General features: G+C 42.8%; 1 protein-coding gene and 1 pseudogene across 3 annotated transcripts in view; both read right to left on the bottom strand.

Moving 5' to 3' along the window:
* The window catches only part of LOC311110312 (uncharacterized protein), a 33,582-nt gene that overhangs the window by 5,169 nt on the left and 4,301 nt on the right, over positions 1-24,112 (bottom strand). For both annotated transcript variants that reach the window (XM_084188849.1, XM_084188850.1), the window contains exons 2-5: positions 15,573-15,703; positions 15,177-15,371; positions 11,495-11,650; positions 1,418-1,529 (exon numbers count right to left, since the gene is read on the bottom strand). In XM_084188849.1, the coding sequence (XP_084044975.1) occupies positions 1,418-1,529; positions 11,495-11,650; positions 15,177-15,371; positions 15,573-15,703 (594 nt within the window). The remainder of the gene's footprint in view (positions 1-1,417; positions 1,530-11,494; positions 11,651-15,176; positions 15,372-15,572; positions 15,704-24,112) is intronic.
* On the bottom strand, positions 14,186-15,098 carry LOC311110298 (annotated as a pseudogene). Its single transcript has one exon. The product of its transcript is annotated as an uncharacterized misc_RNA (transcript).

Genomic DNA, 24,112 nt, shown 5'->3' with positions numbered 1-24,112 from the left:
CATTATAATGTGCATCCTGTACAGGTGCATCCTGTTTCCATTGATCATCCTTGAGATGTTTCTACAACTTGATTGGAGTCCACCTGTGGTAAATTCAATTGATTGGACATGATCTGTCTATTTAAGGTCCAACAGTTGACAGTGCATGTCAGAGCAAAAACCAAGCCATGAGGTCGAAGGAATTGTCCGTAGAGCTCCGAGACAGGATTGTGTCGAGGCACAGATCTGGGGAAGGGTACCAAAAAATGTCTGCAGCATTGAAGGTCCCCAAGGACACAGTGGCCTCTATCATTCTTAAATGGAAGAAGTTTGGAACTACCAAGACTCTTCCTAGAACTGGCCGCCCGGCCAAACTGAGCAATCGGGGGAGAAGGGCCTTGGTCAGGGAGGTGACCAAGAACCCGATGGTCACTCTGACAGTACTCCAGAGTTCCTCTGTGGCGATGGGAGAACCTTCCAGAAGAACAACCATCTCTGCAGCACTCCACCAATCAGGCCTTTATGGTAGAGTGGCCAGACGGAAGCCACTCCTCAGGAAAAGGCACATGACAGCCTGCTTGGAGTTTGCCAAAAGGCACCTAAAGGACTCTCAGACCATGAGAAACAAGATTCCCTGGTTTGATGAAACCAAGATTGAACTCTTTGGCCTGAATGCCAAGCGTCACGTCTGGAGGAAACCAGGCACCGCTCATCACCTGGCCAATACCATCCCTACGGTGAAGCATGGGGGTGGCAGCATCATGCTGTGGGGATGTTTTTCAGCGGCAGGGACTGGGAGACTAGTCAGGATCGAGGGAAAGATGAACGGAGCAAAGTACAGAGAGAGCCTTGATGAAAACCTGCTCCAGAGCACTCAGGACCTCAGACTTGGGCGAAGGTTCACCTTCCAACAGGACAATGACCCTAAGCACACAGCCAAGACAACGCAGGAGTGGCTTTGGGACAAGTCTCTGAATGTCCTTGAGTGGCCCAGCCAGAGCCCGGACTTGAACCAAATCAAACATCTCTGAAGAGACCTGAATATAGCTGTGCAGCAACGCTCCCCATCCAACCTGACAGAGCTTGAGAGGATCTGCAGAGAAGAATGGGAGAAACTCCCCAAATACAGGTGTGCCAAGCTTGTAGTGTCATACCCAAGAAGACTCAAGGCTGTAATAGCTGCCAAAGGTGCTTCAACAAAGTACTGAGTAAAGGGTCTGAATACTTATGTAAATGTAATATTTAAACAACAACAAAATATATATATTTGCAAACATTTCTAAACGTGTTTCTGCTTTGTCATTATGGGGTATAATGTGTAGATTGATGAGGGAAAAAAATAATTTAATCCATTTTAGAATAAGGCTGTAATATAACAAAATGTAGAAAAGGTGAAGGGGTCTGAGTACTTTCTGAATGCACTGTATGTCTCCCTTACCTTGCTCCCCCATCTTTAGTCCACTCAGCAGGTCAATGTTCTCTGGTCCGTCTTCTATTGTCTCCTCTTTGACTAGTAGCAGATCAGGCTTCCCATCCTCCATGTCTACTGACTGTAAGAGATACAGAGTGAGAGGATGTTGGATCAAGAAATCTGATATGAGCACCCTGCTATGGAGCATCTTCTGATTGAGCAATGAGGGATTGCTATGAGTATTATGCAAACATGGTAGTTGATTTGATTGCTTGACACCCTTTAATGGTTTGATAATTTAAAGGCATGGTCCCACACTTTAAGGTCAACTGCCCCTTAGAACCAACTTCTCTGGTTTTAAACGGCCTATGTGGCATCGATATGACTCAGAAACATTAATTATAGTCTCGAAATTGACTACAAAGTGTAAATATGATAATTCTGGTCATAAAGTCAGTCTCGTCCAAAAGTGAGTTTTGTTAGAGAGTTCGTCACCACTTACTGGAGGGTTGGTATGGATGACTTACAGTGGGGAAAAAAAGTATTTAGTCAGCCACCAATTGTGCAAGTTCTCCCACTTAAAAAGATGAGAGAGGCCTGTAATTTTCATCATAGGTACACGTCAACTATGACAGACAAATTGAGAGAAATAAATTCCAGAAAATCACATTGTAGGATTTTTAATGAATTTATTTGCAAATTATGGTGGAAAATAAGTATTTGGTCACCTACAAACAAGCAAGATTTCTGGCTCTCACAGACCTGTAACTTCTTCTTTAAGAGGCTCCTCTGTCCTCCACTCGTTACCTGTATTAATGGCACCTGTTTGAACTTGTTATCAGTATAAAAGACACCTGTCCACAACCTCAAACAGTCACACTCCAAACTCCACTATGGCCAAGACCAAAGAGCTGTCAAAGGACACCAGAAACAAAATTGTAGGCTGGGAAGACTGAATCTGCAATAGGTAAGCAGGTTTGAAGAAATCAACTGTGGGAGCGATTATTAGGAAATGGAAGACATACAAGACCACTGATAATCTCCCTCGATCTGGGGCTCCACGCAATATCTCACCCCGTGGGGTCAAAATGATCACAAGAACGGTGAGCAAAAATCCCAGAACCACACGGGGGGACCTAGTGAATGACCTGCAGAGAGCTGGGACCAAAGTAACAAAGCCTACCATCAGTAACACACTACGCCGCCAGGGACTCAAATCCTGCAGTGCCAGACGTGTCCCCCTGCTTAAGCCAGTACATGTCCAGGCCCGTCTGAAGATTGCTAGAGTGCATTTGGATGATCCAGAAGAGGATTGGGAGAATGTCAAATGGTCAGATGAAACCAAAATAGAACTTTTTGGTAAAAACTCAACTCGTCGTGTTTGGAGGACAAAGAATGCTGAGTTGCATCCAAAGAACACCATACCTACTGTGAAGCATGGGGGTGGAAACATCATGCTTTGGGGCTATTTTTCTGCAAAGGACCAGGACGACTGATCCATGTAAAGGAAAGAATGAATGGGGCCATGTATCGTGAGATTTTGAGTGAAAACCTCCTTCCATCAGCAAGGGCATTGAAGATGAAACGTGGCTGGGTATTTCAGCATGACAATGATCCCAAACACACCGCCCGGGCAATGAAGGAGTGGCTTCGTAAGAAGCATTTCAATGTCCTGGAGTGGCCTAGCCAGTCTACAGATCTCAACCCCATAGAAAATCTTTGGAGGGAGTTGAAAGTCCGTGTTGCCCAGCGACAGCCCCAAAACATCACTGCTCTAGAGGAGATCTGCATGGAGGAATGGGCCAAAATACCAGCAACAGTGTGTGAAAACCTTGTGAAGACTTACAGAAAACGTTTGACCTGTGTCATTGCCAACAAAGGGTATAAAACAAAGTATTGAGAAACTTTTGTTATTGACCAAATACTTATTTTCCACCATAATTTGCAAATAAATTCATTAAAAATCCTACAATGTGATTTTCTGGATTTTTTTTCTCATTTTGTCTGTCATAGTTGACGTGTACCTATGATGGAAATTACAGGCCTCTCTCATCTTTTTAAGTGGGAGAACTTGCACAATTGGTGGCTGACTAAATACTTTTTTCCCACTGTATGTACATGTGGATTGAGTTAAAGTGACTATGCATAAATAATTAACAGAGTAGCAGCAGTGTAAAAATATGGGGTGGGGGGGAAGTGCAAATAGTCCGGGTAGCCATGATTAGCTGTTCAGGAGTCTTATGGCTTGGGGGTAGATGCTGTTGAGAAGTCTTTTGGACCTAGACTTGGCACTCCGGTACCGCTTGCCGTGCGGTAGCAGAGAGAACAGTCTATGACTAGGGTGGCTGGAGTCTTTGACAATTTTGATGGCCTTCCTCTGACACCGCCTGGTATAGAGGTCCTGGATGGCAGGAAGCTTGGCCCCAGTGATGTACTGGGCCGTACGCACTACCCTCTGTAGTGCCTTGCGGTCGGAGGCCAAGCAGTTGCCATACCAGGCAGTGATGCAACCAGTCAGGATGCTCTCGATGGTGCAGCTGTATAATTCTTTGAGGATCTGAGGACCCATGCCAAATCTTTTCAGTCTCCTGAGGGGGAATAGGCTTGAAGTGTTTCCATTACCCATTTAGGCAAATTGCGCAACAATAAATTGGCCACAGCCTGTATGCCCTCCCACCTATCTCTTTCATGTCTCAGGTAGCCCACGAAAGCCAGCATGAATAGAATGCAAGAATTTACTAATATTTGCCATATTCTAATAATTCTCATGTGCCAAAGTATCGCCACGGTCCATGCCATGGTGAAACTTGCACTGCAAATAATTGGACGGTTAAACTTGCATTCAGCCAACCAGAAATGCAATTCGAGGTAATTGAAAGTCAGGACAAGGATCTTGCAAAGAAACATTATTTTTATAGTTGAAAAATAGATTTAGCAGGCAGTAGGCATTTATAATTAAATGTGGAGTGGAGTTCATAGTTAGGCCTACGTGTTGACATCACATGCCCCCGCGTACATTCAAAATTATTCGGCAAATATTTATTCAAAAAACACCCTTTCCATCATCATTTGTCACAATAAAGAAAAATCCACCCGTCGAACGGATAAAACGGTTGTTGAGCTTCTTCTTCTTCTGTGGATTTTATATGGCGGTTGGCCTCCAACTTTAAGGTGCATTACCGCCACCAACTGGACTGGAGTGTGGACCAGAGACAGTGAAGGTCTAAATCCTATCCAATAATCTCGTCTACCTAAGGAAACGAAATACATAATTAAATACTACATCCCCTGAAGATTTCCCCAGCAGTTCACTTAATCCTGGCTCTTCAACCCCATTACTCCTAAAATCTAATACCAATCGCTCCCTTTCTCTCACTGAAATAGAACATGTTCCACCGTCTCCATCTCCACCTGACAATGATCACACCTCCCAGTCGGATGTTTCCCCACCACTTTCAATGTACTATTTAGCCTTGTGTGTCCCAGTCTCAGCCTTGTGACTACACTTTCCTCCCTTCTCTCTCGGCCTGAGGACCTCCCTGCCCCCATCTTTTCCTGGATCTTATACAGGTGTCTTCCCTTACTCTCCCTGTTCCACAACTCTTGCCACTTATTTTTAACCACTGTTCTTATTAATCCCTTGGCTTCTGCTTTACTGATTTATATTTCCATCTCAACATTAGGATGTTTAAGAGCCTGTTTGTCAATAATATCCACTTCCTCATTCCCCTCTACTCCCACATGAGCTGGTACCCAGAGGAACATCACAAATACCCCCATCTATTTGACACTATACAAACACTGCAAAACCTCATACAATACATCCCGTCTGCTCTGAGACACACATGAATTTAAGCTAATCAGTGCTGCACAGGAGTCAAAGCAGATGACTACCCTGTCTGGCCTCACCACCTCCACCCACTCTGCAGCCAATAGTATGGCCAACAACTCTGTTGTGTAAACAGATAAATGATCTGTTGCTCTTTTCGTCACTGCCACCTTAAACTCAGGAACACTAAAAGCTGCTCATGTCCTCCCTGTTTTAGGGTCCTTAGATCCATCTGTGAATATATTCAATAAAGCATAGTATTGTGTTCTTAAATGTTCACTTACAACTGAATCTACTCCTTCCTCAACATCTCTTACCCTCTCAAGCAACGGTTGACGATCTTTAGAAAATGTCTCCTATATCTGCCGTTTCCATTACGCATGTCGCAGTACGTGCAACCTCATCTCCCCCCTCTTGCGCAATTGATTTCAACGTGATATTGATATGAGTGATTGACAAATAAGTGTTGCGTTTCTCTTTCTGCTTTGTAGTTGTAGATATATTCCAATGAAGTTAGATCTATATACATTACCAGTCAAAAGTTTGGACACACCTACTCATTCAAGGGTTTTTCTTTATTTTTTACATTGTAGAATAATAGTGAAGACATCAAAACTATGAAATAACACATATAGGAATCATGTAGTAACCAAAAAAGTGATAAACAAATAAAAATATATTTTATATTTGAGATTCTTCAAATAGCCACCCTTTGCCTCTTGGCATTCTCTCAACCAGCATTACCTGGAATGCTTTTCCAACAGTCTTGAAGGAGTTCCCACATATGCTGAGCACTTGTTGGCTGCTTTTCCTTCACTCTGCTGTCCGACTCATCCCAAACCATCTCAATTGGGTTGAGGTCGGGGGATTGTGGAGGCCAGGTCATCTGATGCAGCACTCCATCACTCTCCTTCTTGGTAAAATAGCCCTTACACAGCCTGGAGGTGTGTTGGGTCATTGTCCTTGGTGTTCGCCAAAAGCCATGTGGGAGACTCCCCAAACATATGGAAGAAGGCACTCTGGTCAGATGAGACTAAAATTGAGCTTTTTGGCCATCAAAGAAAACGCTATGTCTGGCGCAAACCCAACACCTCTCATCACCCCGAGAACACCAGGGATTGGGAAACTGGTCAAAATTGAAGGAATGATGGATGGCGCTAAATACTGGGAAATTCTTGAGGGAAACTTGTTTCAGTCTTCCTGAGATTTGAGACTGGGACGGAGGTTCACCTTCCAGCAGGACAATGACCCTAAGCATACTGCTAAAGCAACACTTGAGTGGTTTAAGGGGAAACATTTAAATGACTTGGAATGGCCTAGTCAAAGCCCAGACCTCAATCCAATTGATAATTTGTGGTATGACTTAAAGATTCCTGTACACCAGCGGAACCCATCCAACTTGAAGGAGCTGGAGCAGATTTGCCTTGAAGAATGGGCAAAAATCCCAGTGGCTAGATGTGCCAAGCTTATAGAGACATACCCCAAGAGACTTGCAGCTGTAATTGCTGCAAAAGGTGGCTCTACAAAGTATTAACTTTGGGGGGATGAATAGTTATGCACGCTCAAGTTTTCTGTTTTTATGTGTTATATCTTGTTTGTTTCACAAGAAAAAATATTTTGCATCTTCAAAGTGGTAGGCATGTTGTGTAAATAAAATGATACAAACCCCCAAAAAATCCATTTTAATTCCAGGTTGTAAGGCAACAAAATAGGAAAAATGCCAAGGGGAGTGAATACTTTCGCAAGCCACTGTAGGAGCCGAAATCGGGCTCCTTCATGACCAGTATGTGTGAAGAAAGGGGCCTGGAGCTGATCATGCCCATCAGGCTTTGACAAACAGCTCATAAGGGACAAAAGATGATTACTAATAAGACAGTACATTGCAAGTGTTTAGTAATATCACAGTTTCAATACGTGTGTCACTCATCAACATTTCCTTGTTTTTCTACAGATGGGCAGAAGAGATGCTTTTGAAATGGAGTCTGACTGAAAGATGGGTTGATACTGATGTCTGAATTGGGAGAGACCTTGCACTCAGCATTACAATTAGGCGGGGGGGGGCTATGTATTCTTCAAACATGTCATGGAACTCCTGTCTTATATGGGACACCATACAGGAAGGTATAATATTTGCACATTGTTATATTAGCAGAACACTGTTTCTACAGTAATATGTGAAGTATGGATTATTCTACATGGAACTGTTACACTTGAAAGTTATCTAAACACTTTGTTTAGAATATCTACATAATATTCAGTAATTGCATTCTTCTCATATTACTCTGCAGGCTACTGACCGATGCAAAACGTATTCCTGTAGGAAGCTTTGAATTGGTCAGTAGCCTACAGAGTGGTATGAGATGAGTGCCATCCTCCTGCATCTCACATCTGCCTGTAGTTATTGAACTCTGCCTGCTGGACCCATGGGTTGAGGCAAACTCTGTCATATCCAGGATGGAATGTCATGCACTCCACCCCTCCTGCCACCTGACTGCACCTGTCCATAACCTGTAATACATTACATAGATGGAAGGGACTTCATCACCCATTGGTGACTTGAAGACAGAACCTCACCCAGAGAGCTGTGCACGTCAGTGTGGTTAGACAGCCACATCCTTAGATTTGGCCAAATAGACAAATAGAATGCCATTCTAGTAATGGTTGGACAGCTGAAGTTTCACTCTACAACTTATTTTTATCCCTTACAAAAAAAGATTGCAGTCAGAGTACAGTATAACTTCAGTATGCTGCAAATACTGCATCCAAAATAAAAGTTTTTTTTACAACGAGCGACAGCTGCCTCTGATTGGGAACCACACCGGCCAACATAGATCTATACATACTAGATCATACACATATCTATACACAACATAGAAAATCCACACCCTGACTCAACATACAAGAGTCCCCTGAGTCAGGGCGTGACAAGTACACTGCAGTTATTTTGAAATTACTGCATCAAAAATACCACAGTCGACTACAGTTACTGCACTTTTACTGCAGTTTCAAAACTGCTATTTAAAAAAAAAAGAGATTTGCTAGGTAAGTGTAGGCATACTGTCTTTATAAGCACACCAATATTATACTTGCAGCATAAAATGTTTTGTCTTTGTAACACGAACACACCAATTTTGTTTTGCATAATTATACAACGGGTGGTTCTAATCCTGAATGCTGATTGGTTAAAACCACATTCCAGCCGGTGTCTATTCCACAAGTTACCACCGGCTAAATCTATGACATAAAAATGCCTATTTACTCTGTTCCATCTGATTGCGCAATCCACTGTCTCATCAGTCCAGCCAGGAAATGTATAAACTTGATCTCCACTATAAAAAGCATCTAGTCATGATCTCACATTTCTTTTAGACTAACACTTAGTTTTCAACAGCAGCGATTTGTATAAACCTTGCTGTCTGTCTCTCCGACATTTGCAACATTGTTTCAATATTCAAATTCGATCTCCAGCTGTCCCATAGTAATGAACGTGTCGGGAGTCGGGACGAGACAGACAGGCAGGCAGCGTTTCTCAGCCAGTCGAAATCATGAATCAGCATCATCATCTCCAAATGTAGCCAACACCTGTTGTAGGAATATTAGTAGTTCTGTGATTTGTCCCCCGGAAAGATCTAACAGCGGACATAAGGATAGACGAGATGAGACAAAACCCCTACAATTAACACATACCACTACTCTCCCCAATGCTACACATTCCTTTATCTCATGCCCTTCTGCACACTTCTCACACCTAGTGTAACAGTATTGCTTCCGTCCCTCTCCTCGCCCCTAACTGGGCTTGAACCAGGGACCCTCTGCACACATCGACAACAGTCACCCTCGAAGCACCGTTACCCGTCGCTCCACAAAAGCCGCGGCCCTTGCAGAGCAAAGGAAACAACTACTTCAAGTTCTCAGAGCGAGTGACGTCACCGATTGAAACGCTACTAGTGCGCACCACTAACTAGCTAGCCATTTCACACCGGTTACACTAGGAACCTCCCTCCTACACACTGCTGCCACATGCCCATAAGCTTGACACCTGTAACAATGTAATGTGTTCGGCACAAAAGCTCGTACGGGATAACTTATATATCCTAACATCACTTTGTCGGGCAAAGACTCAACATCAAAACTCAAAAGGACAGACAACAACTCTTCTGTTTCACCACTCACGCCACCCTGTCTGCGTCGCACCGAACGACGAGCATCACAAACACCGGGAATCTTCCCCTTCAGTTGGTCAACTTTCACATTTACCCCTACCTACCCCAGTAATCACTCCTCTCAATGGCGCCCTTTCCTTGAGAGCAAAACAATTCACCTCTGTTGTCTCCATTTGTTTAACACAGAGCGCCAGCTTCCTCTGACCAGCAGAAACACAAACAATTATCACAAGACCACTCTGCCATAGCCCTCACTGGCTTTCATGCAACAGTCATAGTCAACATAGCTAGCTACTAGAACTTATGCGTTAATAAACCAGCTACAAACGTTAGTGTACAGCAAGCAGTTTAGAAGTTACAATAAATTAATAAAACCAAAAGCTTACCTTGACTTGGAAGAGTTCCAGTTTTGGATAGCCAGCTAGCTAACATAGCATCCTTCGCTGTTTGAGCCGGGTGTTTGAGTAGGCTAAACTAGCTAGCTAGATAAGTGAAAGTAAAAAAATATATATACAATGAAATATAGCTAGCTCTCTCTCTCTTACTTCTTCATTTTTGAAGAAATTAATTTGTTCAAAACTGTTCAGAGGAGGACGGAAACTAGTTGTCCTCTGGCTACTCCATGGTGCTACCCCAGAGAGTGCTGTTGAGGCTACTGTAGACCTTCATTGCAAAACAGTGTGTTTTAACCTCTTAAGGATCTGACACTTTTTTTTTCAATTTTCACCTAAAATGTCATACCCAAATCTAACTGCCTGTAGCTCAGGAGCTGAAGCAAGGATATGCATATTCAAAGGAAACACTTTGAAGTTTGTGGAAATGTGAAAATAATGTAGGACAATAGAACATATTAGATCTGGTAAAAGATAATACAAACAAAAAAACATGAGTTTTTTTGTTTTGTTTGTTCCATCATCTTTGAAATGAAAGAGAAAGGCCACAATATAATGTTGCAGTTTAGGCTCAATTTAGATTTTGGCCACTAGATGGCAGCAGTGTGTGTGCAACGTTTCAGATTGATCCAGTGAAGCGTTACAATACTGGACTATTTTGTATCAAGTATGCGCAAAGGTGCCGAATTGGTCAATTGATACATTTTCAAGTACATAACTATAGAGAACATAATGATATGATGAACAAAATGTAACTTTACACACTCCCAGGAATGTCATACATGATGGATCATTAGCTTATACACTAACTTTCACACATCTAGATGGCTGTGGGGGTGGGTGTGGAGCCAGAGACAGCAGGGGTTCAAACTGTAGATCCCAGTTCCTACATTTGAATATAAAAATTGATTTGATAAAACAAAACGATGCTACTTTTTATCTCTGGGACCCTTAGGATGACAAATCAGAGCAAGATTACTGAATGTAAGTACATTATTTACCTTCAGAGGTGAATGTATCAAATCAGTTGCTGTGATACGTTTTTGGTTGCTGTGCACTCTCCTCAAACAATAGCATAGTCTTTTTTCACTGTAATAGCTACTGTAAATTGGACAGTGCAGTAAAATTAACAAGAATTTAAGCTTTCTGCCCATATAAGACATGTCTATGTCCTGGAAACTTTGCTGTTACTTACAACAGTCATGCTAATCACATTAGCACACGTTAGCTCAACTGTTCCGTATACGGGACACCGATCCCATAGAGGTTAATCAATTATTTGGTGAATATATTGAGTATATATAGTTTATAGTTTTATCTAAAAAGGATAAACTTTTCACTATTTTTATTTTTATTACATTTTTATAGGAGGAGGGTATTTCCCTTCCTCCTCTGAGGAACCTCCACTGATCAAACCACACCCACAAGACAACTCTCATTGCCTTCAGTCATGGCCGCTAGCATTTCTTAATGCGCATTGATGAAATTCAAGACCAAATCAGGAAGTGCAGTCGCCCTTCAAAACAAAATTAATCAAGACCTGGGCCCAGATCCACAAAGAGTCTCAGAGTAGGAGTGCTGATCTAGGATCTTTCCATATAATCTTATTCATTATGATCTAAAAGGATGAACTGATCCTAGATCAGCACTCCTACTCCGAGAGGCTTTGTGATACGGGACCTGACCTAATACCATTCAGACAGTATTTCAGTGGGCTCACCTCACTGAGACTGTGTGTGGTCCTGTTCTGCTCAGCTGGTTCCTCAGGAGGAGGTGTAGTCTGGTTGTCCTCCATGACCATGGTCCCCTCAGTGTTCCCCAGACCCTCCTCACACCCCTCCTCTTTCACCAGCAGCACCTCTGGAGCCTCCTCCTCCTGGAAGAGACAGGTGATACAGATTACTGAGTCCTATACTGTAGTTACAGAATTACTTCATTGTTGTTAAAGGGGAAAGGGGAAAGGGGGATTCCTAGTCAGTTGTACAAATTAATGTATTCAACTGGAATGTGTCTTCCGCATTTAACCCAACCCCTCTGAATCAGAGAGGTGCTAGGGACTGCCTTAATCATCAACCCATTATGGTGGACATAAATATGATGTTGTGGGTAAAAATAAGTGAAAATTCATCATCAGACAAACCTGGGGTAGGGGGGAGGGTGCTACAAATGTTTTTGCCAAGGGGGGGTGCAGGACAAGTCTTTTTGCCAGCACTGGCGCTGCAGACGGATATATATCGTTCCACTAATACAGGACTATTAAAGGCCCAGTGCACTATTTTTGTGAAAATATATATTTGTGTACAGTAGGTGTTTGTTAGTGTGGCGTTATGTGTAGGTATATTAATTTATAGTGTATATTGGTTATAAAGCGCGTTCAGGTGTATGCAGAATAGGGTGAGATCAGATGTGAGGTATATTAAAGAGAGTCTCAATGAAAATCTTAAAATGAAAAGTCAAATGTTGTGTTTATTAAACATGAACAAGTTTATGAAAACCACACATACATGTCTCAACTACAAATCTGCATGAACTTGATAAACTGTATACATTTTCTCATTAAAAGTGTCTTGGGAAAAAAATGTAGTAGTGGAATGAAGGTAATGAAATAGGCATTTGTGAACATCATATAGGCTACAGTCGTGGTCAAAGGTCGCCGCTTCAGTGTTATTAGATATCTTTGTCAGATGTTACTATGGTATACTGAAGTATAATTACAAGCATTCCATATGTGTCAAAGGCTTTTATTGACAATTACATTAAGTTTATGCAAAGAGTCAATATTTGCAGTGTTGACCCTTCTTTTTCAAGACCTCTGCAATCCGCCCTGGCATATTGTCAATTAACTTCTGGGCCACATCCTGACTGATGGCAGCCCATTCTTGCATAATCAATGCTTGGAGTTTGTCAGAATTTGTGGGTTTTTGTTTGTCCACCAGCCTCTTGAGGATCGACCACAAGTTCTCAATGGGATTAAGGTCTGGGGAGTTTCCTGGCCATGGACCCAAAATGTCGATGTTTTGTTCCCCGAGCCACTTAGTTATCACTTTTGCCTTATGGCAAGGTGCTCCATCATGCTGGAAAAGGCATTGGTCGTCACCAAACTGTTCTTGGATGGTTGGGAGAAGTTGCTCTCGGAGGATGTGGTGGTACCATTCTTTATTCATGGCTGTGTTCTTAGGCAAAATTGTGAGTGAAGCAACCTCACACATGAATGGTCTCAGGATGCTTTACTGTTGGCATGACACAGGACTGATGGTAGCGCTCACCTTGTCTTCTCCGGACAAGGTGTTTTCCGGATGCCCCAAACAATCGGAAAGGGGATTCATCAGAGAAAATTACTTTACCCCAGTCCTCAGCAGTCCAATCCCTGTACCTTTTGCAGAATATCAGTCTGTCCCTGATGCTTCTTTGCTGCCCTTCTTGACACCAGGCCATCCTCCAAAAGTCTTCACCTCACTGTGCGTGCAGATAAACTCACACCTGCCTGCTGCCATTCCTGAGCAAGCTCTGCACTGGTGGTGCCCCGATCCCGCCGCTGAATCAACTTTAGGAGACGGTCCTGGCGCTTGCTGGACTTTCTTGGGCACCCTAATGCCTTCTTCACAACAATTTAACCTCTCTCCTTGAAGTTCTTGATGATCCGATAAATGGTTGATTTAGGTGCAATCTTACTAGCAGCAATATCCTTGCCTGTGAAGCCCTTTTTGTGCAAAGCAATGATGACGGCACGTGTTTCCTTGCAGGTTACCAGGGTTAAAAGAGGAAGAACAATGATTTCAAGCACCACCCTCCTTTTAAAGCTTCCAGTCTGTTATTCTAACTCAACACTCTCACCTGTGTTAACGAGAGAATCACTAACATGATGGCAGCTGGTCCTTTTGTGGCAGGGCTGAAATGCAGTGGAAATGTTTTTGGGGGATTAAGTTCATTTTCATGGCAAAGAGGGACTTTGCAATTAATTGCAATTCATCTGATCACTCTTCATGACATTCTGGAGTATATGCAAATTGCCATCATCAAAACTGAGACAGCAGACTTTGTGAAAATTTGTATTTGTGTCATTCTCAAAACGTTTGACCACGACTGTACACAGTACAAACACAATATGTAACAGACTTTTTAGGCTTATATATGCCTTTTTATCTCACACAATGTCTGGATGCAATATTTTACCCAGGAATATTCAACGCTGAAATCTGTTACTCTTGTTATTCGAAATGCATCTGTGGATCTTTTCTGCTGACAACATTGAAAATGTATCTTTGTCTTTAATGCAGGGTTTGATCTAAACGTCTAACGAGTGGAAAGGTTACTTTCTATGTTATAGAGTTGAATGTTTTTTCTGCTGGTTTATTCTTAGTTAGTTACTCTCTGAATGGCCTCTCTCCTGTGTGGACCTTCAGGTGCATCTTCAGATGGTGCTGGTGGGAAAAACTTCTCTCACACTGGGGGCATTTGTAGGGTTTCTCTCCTGTGTGGACCCTCTGGTGCCTCTTCAGGTCACCAGCCTGGGCGAAGCGCATGTGACACTGGGTACAGCTGAATGGTTTCACCCCTGTGTGGACCCTCTGGTGCCTCTTCAGGCTGCTAGCCTGGGCGAAGCGCATGTGACACTGGGTACAGCTGAAGGGTTTCACCCCTGTGTGTACCCTCTGGTGGATCTCCACCATCTGGGTGCACCTGAAGCCTTTGTTACAGAACATGCAGAGGAACCGCTTCTCTTTAGTATTGCCTGATGTTGCTCCCCCTCCCAGAGTCTTGGCCCTTTGGTCCTTTGAGTACAATACCTGATCGAAAAGGACACGGCTGTGTGAATCGGAAGGCCCCATCGACGTGGACACTGGGTCGCGATCTCTGAGTGTGTGTAAAGGGGAGTGGGTCGCGACATTTTGATTTTTCTCTAAGCTTTCCCTATAATCTAAGAAATCTCTGCCCTGTGAGTGTCCTTCTCCTAAGTGAGTCTCGTCTACATTCCATGTCAGAGGAGCTTCGCCCTCCACTTTCACAGTCACCTCATCTATGACCAGACCCTCCCCTTTCTTATCTAGGCACCCTTCAGAGTATACACTACTACTGTACCGGTTCCAGTCCCCTCTAGACAGATCAGTCTGTGTCTCTAAACCCAAGTGCATGTTGCCAGGGTCCATCTCTGTAGTGTAAGAACAAGACGGATCATTGCCAGTCTCTAACGCGTCACCTGAGTCCCGATGGGAATTAACCGTCCTCGGGTTACCGTAAAGTAAATACTCTGAGCCGGGAGCAGGAGGACAGCCCAGTTGCTCCAGCCCCAATCTCTCTGGGTCTGATCTGTGGTCAGATCCTGTGTGTAAGAGCCTGCGTGTTACAGTTAAAGTCTCTGTGTCTGCCTCTGACTTGAGGACGACGTTCGGTGCTCCACTGACCTCCGTGATGCTGTGTTGGGTCCTGGGCTGGGGCGCTGTATTGGTGGCGAGGTCCTCCGTGGCTACAGGGGGCGCCACTCCAGCTGCTGCTCCAGTCTGGATGTCTCTGTTGTGTCGTGGGTCCTCCTCTCCTTCAGACCTCTTCTGCTTGACCAGAGACGATCCTCCAGAACCTGCAGCCTCTGCATCTGCAGACTGACACAAGAAGAGAGGATGTTATTATCGGTACATGAGTTGAATTGGATAACAATGTGGTAGGGAAGTCTCACAAGCTCCCCTATGGCAGATAAATAAGGCGTACATGTAAGCAAGTGAATAGCCGAGGGGAGCCTTTCTGAAATAAACTGGCCACATTTAATGTACTGTAATTTTTGTATGTTACACTATGACACAAACCTCTATCACGATAACATTCTGGGTTGAGGTTCCACTCCCCTCATCTATAGCTATGGGTTGGTCATCTCTCCATGTATTGTGTCCTGCTGGCTTCACAAAGCTCCTCTGGCCTCCAGTGAGATGTCCTTCACCTAAGAGTGATTGGGGGAAAAGGAGTGGTTAAGTTAGGTACTACTGTCAATGCTCAACGCTATTTGTACACTATTGACACCGTCTACAATTTGCAAGGATGTAAGCAGTGCCGGACTACCACATCTGGGGACCTGGGGCACCTACAGTGGGGTCCAAAATTATTGACACCCTTGATAAAGATTAGCAAAAATGACTGTATAAAATAAATCATTCAAACACTGAGCTACATTGTGTGCTCAAAACATTTGGGAAATTATATTATTGTATGCTTAAAGAAATTGGGAAATTATATTATTTTATACTAATACAATTGCTCAGAGAACGAGATTGTGTTTAACAAGTTATTTAAAAAAAATATTGACACCCCTGTTTTCAATATCTTTCAATACCTTACCTTGCGAGGATAATGGCACAGATACTTTTTCTAAAATGTTTTGGAGAGTTGGAGAACACATTGGGAGGAATCTTACACCATTCCTACATACAGAATCCTTCCAGATCCTTGATATCCTTCATTTGCACTTATGGACTGCCTTCTTCAATTCAAACCAAAGGTTTTCAATGGGTTTCAAATCCAGAGACAAATTTAGATTTTGTGGCCAATTAACCATTTCTTTGTGGATTTTGATGTGTGCTGGATGATCCACTTGCCGCCAAGTTTCAGCCTCCTGGCAGAGGCAACTGGGTTTTTGGCAAAGATCCTGGTACTGGGTCATAATGCCGTTGATCTTAACAAGGGCCCCAGGACCAGTGGAAGCAAAATAGCCCCATAACATCAAAGATCCACCACCATATATTACAGTAGGTATGGGGTCCTTTTCTGCTCATGCATCCTCATTTCGACGCCAAACCCACCACTGTTGTGCGTGGCCAAAGAGCTATTCTCATGTCATCCAACAAATGTAAATGCCTGGAGTTTGCTAAACGGCATTGTCACTTGGATTGGAAGCGGTGCTTTGGTCAGATGACATGAAAATATAGCTTTTTGGCCATGCACACCACTGGTGGTGAAAATATAAATTTCCCCATTACTTTGCATTCAATACAGATCAGTATTATAATTATTTGTTTTATACAGTCATTTTTGCTCATCTTTATCAAGGGTGTCAATCATTTCGGGCCCCACTGTACCTCCAGGGCCAAATGTGCGGTTTTATGGCTAATCACATTTTGCCATGAGGATGAGAGAATATTTTTCAGTTTAAGAGCATTTTCTTCCGGAAATTCTATAATTTTGCCATGAGGGTGAGAGACAATTTTGCAGTTTTAAAGCGAATTGCCTGCAATGCTACACATTTGCCATGGTTTATGAAGTGTTCATATGCTATATGGGGGGGCCTGACCTCCAGGGGGCCTTTCATGCCGAATAGTGTCCATGCCGAACTGGGAACGAAAGTGCTCTATACTGTTCTGGAACAGAACCATTATTTTAAATGGGAACCAGTTAATAATGTTATTTTACGCTCCAGGAGCCTATGCAAAGCCCTCACTCTGTCACTCAGAAACGTATTCCAGTGTCTGCCTGCCAGCTGAACATCTTTGCCAGTGTGTGTGCGTTTGTAGGCTACCTGCCCCTCCCCCTCCGAAGCATAAGCTACTGTACTACTGACGTTACAAGCGTGATTCAGAAATGAGTGAGAGATTTTTAATTACAGAAGAATGGATACACTTTTTCAATGCTAGTTAAGGATACTATAGTTATCACGTTCACATTAGATGTATTAACTACAAAAAGGTAAGACGTGTTTTCAATTCTGGTGCCGCTCTGCACACACAAGCTTGTTATTAGCTAGCTAGCCCTGGTCCAACCTTAAGTCAACTCTAGGATGTTCAAAGACATTCAAAGTTCCTCCATAGAAGCCGCTTCTCCATATGTATAATTCTGTGGGCCTAATTCAGATCATGCATGTCATAACAAGATGCCCAGTGCTTCAGCGCTTCTCCACCCTCTCTCGCTCTCTCTCCACCCACAAAATGTCAGTCGCATCCTACACTTATCTGTCCATCGCACATGTAAACAACTATAGCTTCCCGCTCCTAAGTTGCTCTAGCTGCACTGATTGGTGAAGTAGTTTAATGTTGAGCTAAATGTAAAAGGAACAGAAAGGAAAGATATAAACCAGTACTTTTTTGGGTTCGAACCGGTTCAGAACAATGGAATGGAACGGAAAAAATGATGGTTCTGTTCAGAATGAAACTACTGAAAACTGATTTAGGTTCCAAACCCTACTGCGAGGCAAGACCACTTTTCCAAATCTCTTTATTTAGCTAGCTAGCAAACTTAGTTTTATATATTTGTGTTTGTAGAAAATCTGTTGATTTTAAATAGCTATCTTTTATACTAAGTAGCAGGGGCGTAACTTTGACTGGGGACCACATTCTGAAGTTGCATTTTTATCCCCCCCAGTTTTATCATTGGAATGTGATACAAAATGAGGCAACGGTGTGCTTTAGGACCATGCGGATGCCTCCAAGCGGTCGGGTAGGCTGTTTGGAGTTTTTGTTATTTATTTTCTTTGTATTTATTTTATTTTTGGGGGGGAGGGCGGGGTAGATCAGCTTTAATATTGCAGATAGATTGTAATGTAACTTCCATCAATGTACTTGTCTGCATCACTTCCAATCCCCCATATGTTTTTTTTCTCGCAAATATATATATATATATATATATATATATATATATATATATACACACACACATATACATACATACACATACAGTGATGGAAAAAAGTATTTGATCCCCTGCTGATTTTGTACGTTTGCCCACTGACAAAGACATGATCAGTCTATAATTTTAATGGTAGGTTTATTTGAACAGTGAGAGACAGAATAACATCAACAAAAAATACAGAAAAACGCATGTCAAAAATGTTATAAATTGATTTGCATTTTAATGAGGGAAATAAGTATTTGACCCCCTCTCAATCAGAAAGATTTCTGGCTCCCAGGTGTCTTTTATACAGGTAACGAGCTGAGATTAGGAGCACACTCTTAAAGGGAGTGCTGCTGATTTCATGAGCAGCATGAATATCCGTGTTTGAAGCGGGCCTTTAGGCCTATTTATTTGGCAAGACAGCTGTGCATGGCTGCATCTCACTGTAGTAGGCTGTAGGCTGTTTTGGTTATTCTCATTTTGTTTACTGTGTTTGTTTACTGTTAATGTAACTAGCTTAAATATAGATTGTGTCATGCCTTTATCGATCTGATATTTTGTTTATAGGCCTATAGTAGGCCTACCACTGTTGTGCCGGTATTCTAAGCCAAACTGCTATTCAGTATTTTTGTTTGCATGACTAACTAGGCTACTACTTTCAGCATTTATGTAGTTTGCATTATTTTGGTAAGACAGCTGTGTGTACTGCTGCATTCACGTAGGGTATTTTACCTATTACAAACAGCCTATCTATCTTGTAGCCTATAGGCTATGGGGGAGATGGGATACAGATTTCATGCCAACATGTCACTTCAAAAGCACTCAATGGTCCCGGAGTCTTGGCATGTGAACTTTATGTTTATTGTGGTATAGCGTGTTACAAGCAGAATTCAGTATATTTCCAATGCAAGAAAAACCCCAAATTGTACCCCATCACCGATTTCAACTGCCCCCTTAGTCACTTTATCCAAGTTGTGGCCTATACCAGGGAAATACATAAGGGGAAGGATCGTAGGACCAAATCATAGTAAACCTTGTTGCAGTGAGGTTATTGTAGCAAAACAGTACCTATTGAATACCAATGTAGGCCTCTATGTGTAAATGAATTGATTTGTTGCTGAATTACTACATTTGTGATAGGTACTTTATCCTTAGTTTTTCTTGTTCCATATCAGGCTACCATGGTGTGGACCTCTGTCAAACAACTTCCTCCCAGCAACACCAGAAATGCGAGCTGAGCTTCCAAAAATCCCATCAGGAGGTAAGACAAACAAATATTTTCCATGTTAACAATGCACAATTCTTTATCTGATTATGCAATTTTTATTCGCATAATATCTCAATTACAAGCAGTATGTTGCCCTTCTTTTTTAAAGCTCCATTCCTCTGGAATCTCTACAATCATGTCTCCTTTCTGTGTGAATCGGTCTCCCTTCTGTCTCCTGATTCTGCCTCTTCCATCTCCACATCCTGTTACTCATTCTTTCCTCTTCCTGCAGACAAAATCCTGTGTCTAGTGACGTCGGATTGCCCAACAACCTGTCCTCTAGACCCCATCCCTTTCTCAAGACTCCGACGTCAAAAGTTACAGACATGCATTGAAGTAGAAATAGAGTGCATAGACTCAATCTGTTGTGGAACAGACCACTGTCATGTCTATGCATTCTATTTCTATGTCGATGCAATGTTGTCTAGAAAGTTAACCTCTTTTACGCCAAGCCTGTAGTCGCAACCTGTCCATCATTGCTTTATCATCATACTCACAGAATTTGACATGCTTGTGCTTTTGGGTTTCAAGTATGGAGAAAAAATATATATGCCCTCCCTAACTGTAAGTCGCACTGGATAAGAGCGTCTGCTAAATGACTAAAATGTAAATGTAAATGTACCTTTCTTTCTTTTCGATCTAAAACTTGATATAAAAACTGTCAGTCGGAACAGAACTGTAGCGTGTAGCGTCTAACAATTGGATTGTATTATTTCCTGGCCAACGCTCGGCAATGCAAACTACGCATTCCTTATCAGTATCAGAACCGTCCCCCAACCACGGATATACCCTCCCGCGTGATAAAAGTGTAGTTGCAAAACAGCCACAAGACACAGGTCGCCAAATGGCTGTGGGCTACACTAGTTCATTTAGCAGACAAGATTTGCTTAGAATTCCTTGGCATTATTTTATATTACTTTATAGTATGAAGAATACAATTGAACAAAGCTGAATAAAATAGAAAGGATATTTTCTCCAAACGATTTGATGGAGTGCGCACATGCGGCTATTCTGTATTGAGCGGTTAACAAAGAAATAGGTACTCTTATATGCTTAATTTAGAGTTATTAATGTTACTTTAGTTGTTCTACAAACGTTGGGCTATATGTTTTGATTTTTAATACATTGTAAGGCTGCATGATGCGACTCTAATGAAGATTTGAAAAAAGTCACTTGAAAGGCATGAGCTCTGTCTTGTTTGAACTAGTGTAGCCCACAGCCATTCGTAATTGACAGATCAGGACCTAACATAAGGACAACTCAGAGTATGTTATTCTGTTCTTCTGAAATATACTACATTTTCTTCATATCATGCTTCTTTAGACCTGTCTAAAATAAATAATGGATTTATTGTGAAGGTGTAGGCTATATTACATGGATTTATTAGACTTTTTTTAAATGTAGATGTTCCAAAGGTCTGCATCAGTTGCTTGTAGGCTATGTGTGGATGCCAGGAGAGCTAAATGTGTTAATTAATGGTCAATTACCGTGAGACCGACAATTATTTGCTTGACAATCACCGGCTGACAAAATTTAGTGACCACCACAGCCCTAGGTATGGGTGATTTCTTTTGGGTGATTTCTTTTGGGTATCTCTCAGTTCTGGCGTGTGGGATAGAGAGGTGGGTGCTACTGGTGTTTCTGCCCGTCACTTGCCCTCGACAGGCAGCCAGTCTCAGATTTGTCAAGCACTTGATAATACCTCAAATTTCATGGTGGCATCCCCTTTGTGTGGCCGTAAATCCATGGAGAATAAGAGCACCTCCTCCCAACTGCCCACTGCACTGAGGCTAGGAAACACTGTCACCACCAATAAATCTATAATAATCGAGAATTTCAACAAGCATTTTGCTACGGCTGGCCATGCTTTCCACATGGCTACCACTACCCCGGCCACCAGCTCTGCACCCTCTGCTGCAACTTGCCCATGCCCCCCCGCTTCTCCTTCACACAAATTCAGACAGCTGATGTTCTGAAAGAGCTGAACAATCTGGACCCCTACAAATCAGCTGGGCTAGACAATCTGGACCCTTTATTTCTAAAATTAGCCGCCGAAATTGTCGCAACCCCTATTACTAGCCTGTTCAACCTCTCTTTCGTAACGTCTGAGATCCCCAGAGATTGGAAAGCTGCCGCGGTCATCCCCCTCTTCAAAGGGGGTGACACTCTAGATCCAAACTGTTACAGACCTATATCCATCCTGCCCTGCCTTTCGAAAGTATTTGAAAGCCAAGTTAACAAACAGATCACTGACCATTTCGAATCCCACCGTACCTTCTCCGCTATGCAATCCGGTTTCCGAGCTGGTCATGGGTGCACCTCAGCCACGCTCAAGGTCCTAAACAATATTATAACCGCGATCGATAAAAGACAGTACTGCGCAGCCGTCTTCATCGACCTGGCCAAGGCTTTCGACTCTGTCAACCACCGCATTCTTATTGGCAGACTAAATAGCCTTGGTATCTCAAATGACTGCCTCGCCTGGTTCACCAACTACTTCTCAGATAGAGTTCCATGTGTCAAATTGGAGGACCTGTTGTCTGGACCTCTGGCAGTCTCTATGGGGGTGCCACAGGGTTCAATTCTCGGGCCGACTCTATGCTCTGTGTATACAGTGGGGGAAAAAAGTATTTAGTCAGCCACCAATTGTGCAAGTTCTCCCACTTAAAAAGATGAGAGAGGCCTGTAATTTTCATCATAGGTACACGTCAACTATGACAGACAAAATGAGAAAAAAAATCCAGAAAATCACATTGTAGGATTTATAATGAATTTATTTGCAAATGATGGTGGAAAATAAGTATTTGGTCAATAACAAAAGTTTCTCAATACTTTGTTATATACCCTTTGTTGGCAATGACACAGGTCAAACGTTTTCTGTAAGTCTTCACAAGGTTTTCACACACTGTTGCTGGTATTTTGGCCCATTCCTCCATGCAGATCTCCTCTAGAGCAGTGATGTTTTGGGGCTGTCGCTGGGAAACACAGACTTTCAACTCCCTCCAAAGATTTTCTATGGGGTTGGGATCTGGAGACTGGCTAGGCCACTCCAGGACCTTGAAATGATTCTTACGAAGCCACTCCTTCGTTGCCCGGGCGGTGTGTTTGGGATCATTGTCATGCTGAAAGACCCAGCCACGTTTCATCTTCAATGCCCTTGCTGATGGAAGGAGGTTTTCACTCAAAATCTCACGATACATGGCCCCATTCATTCTTTCCTTTACACGGATCAGTCGTCATGGTCCCTTGATGTTTCCACCCCCATGCTTCACAGTAGGTATGGTGTTCTTTAAATGCAACTCAGCATTCTTTGTCCTCCAAACACGACGAGTTGAGTTTTTACCAAAAAGTTATATTTTGGTTTCATCTGACCATATGACATTCTCCCAATCCTCTTCTGGATCATCCAAATGCACTCTAGCAAACTTCAGACAGGCCTGGACATGTACTGGCTTAAGCATGGGGACACGTCTGGCACTGCAGGATTTGAGTCCCTGGCGGCGTAGTGCGTTACTGATGGCAGGCTTTGTTACTTTGGTCCCAGCTCTCTGCAGGTCATTCACTAGGTCCCCCTGTGTGGTTCTGGGATTTTTGCTCACCGTTCTTGTGATCATTTTGACCCCACGGGGTGAGATCTTGCGTGGAGCCCCAGATCGAGGGAGATTATCAGTGGTCTTGTATGTCTTCCATTTCCTAATAATTGCTCCCACAGTTGATTTCTTTAAACCAAGCTGCTTACCTATTGCAGATTCAGTCTTCCCAGCCTGGTGCAGGTCTACAATTTTGTTTCTGGTGGAGTGTGACTGTTTGAGGTTGTGGACAGGTGTCTTTTATACTGATAACGAGTGGAGGACAGAGGAGCCTCTTAAAGAAGAAGTTACAGGTCTGTGAGAGCCAGAAATCTTGCTTGTTTGTAGGTGACCAAATACTTATTTTCCACCATAATTTGCAAATAAATGTATAAAAAATCCTACAATGTGATTTTCTGGAGAAAAAAATTCTCAATTTGTCTGTCATAGTTGACGTGTACCTATGATGAAAATTACAGGCCTCTCTCATCTTTTTAAGTGGGAGAACATGCACAATTGGTGGCTGACTAAATACTTTTTTTCCCCACTGTATCAATGATGTCGCTCTTGCTGCTGGTGACGCTCGGATCCACCTCTATGCGGACGACACCATTTTGTATACATCTGGTCCTTCATTGGACACTGTGTTAACAAACCTCCAAACGAGCTTCAATGCCATACAACACTCCTTCCGTAGCCTGCAACTGCTCTTAAACACTAGTAAAACTAAATGCATGCTCTTCAACCGAATGCTGCTTGCACCCCCCACCCGACTAGAATCACTACTCTAGGTGGGTCTGACCTAGAGTATGTGGACAACTACAAATACCTAGGTGTCTGGTTAGACTGTAAACTCTCCTTCCAGACTCACATTAAGCATCTCCAATCAAAAGTTAGATCTAGAATCGGCTTCCTA

The sequence above is a fragment of the Coregonus lavaretus genome, assembly GCF_964263955.1.
Source record: "Coregonus lavaretus genome assembly, contig: SUPER_35_unloc_3, whole genome shotgun sequence".
NCBI lineage: Eukaryota > Metazoa > Chordata > Actinopteri > Salmoniformes > Salmonidae > Coregonus > Coregonus lavaretus.
Note: the sequence above shows the minus strand (reverse complement) of the source record. Positions and strands in the feature narration are given on the sequence as shown.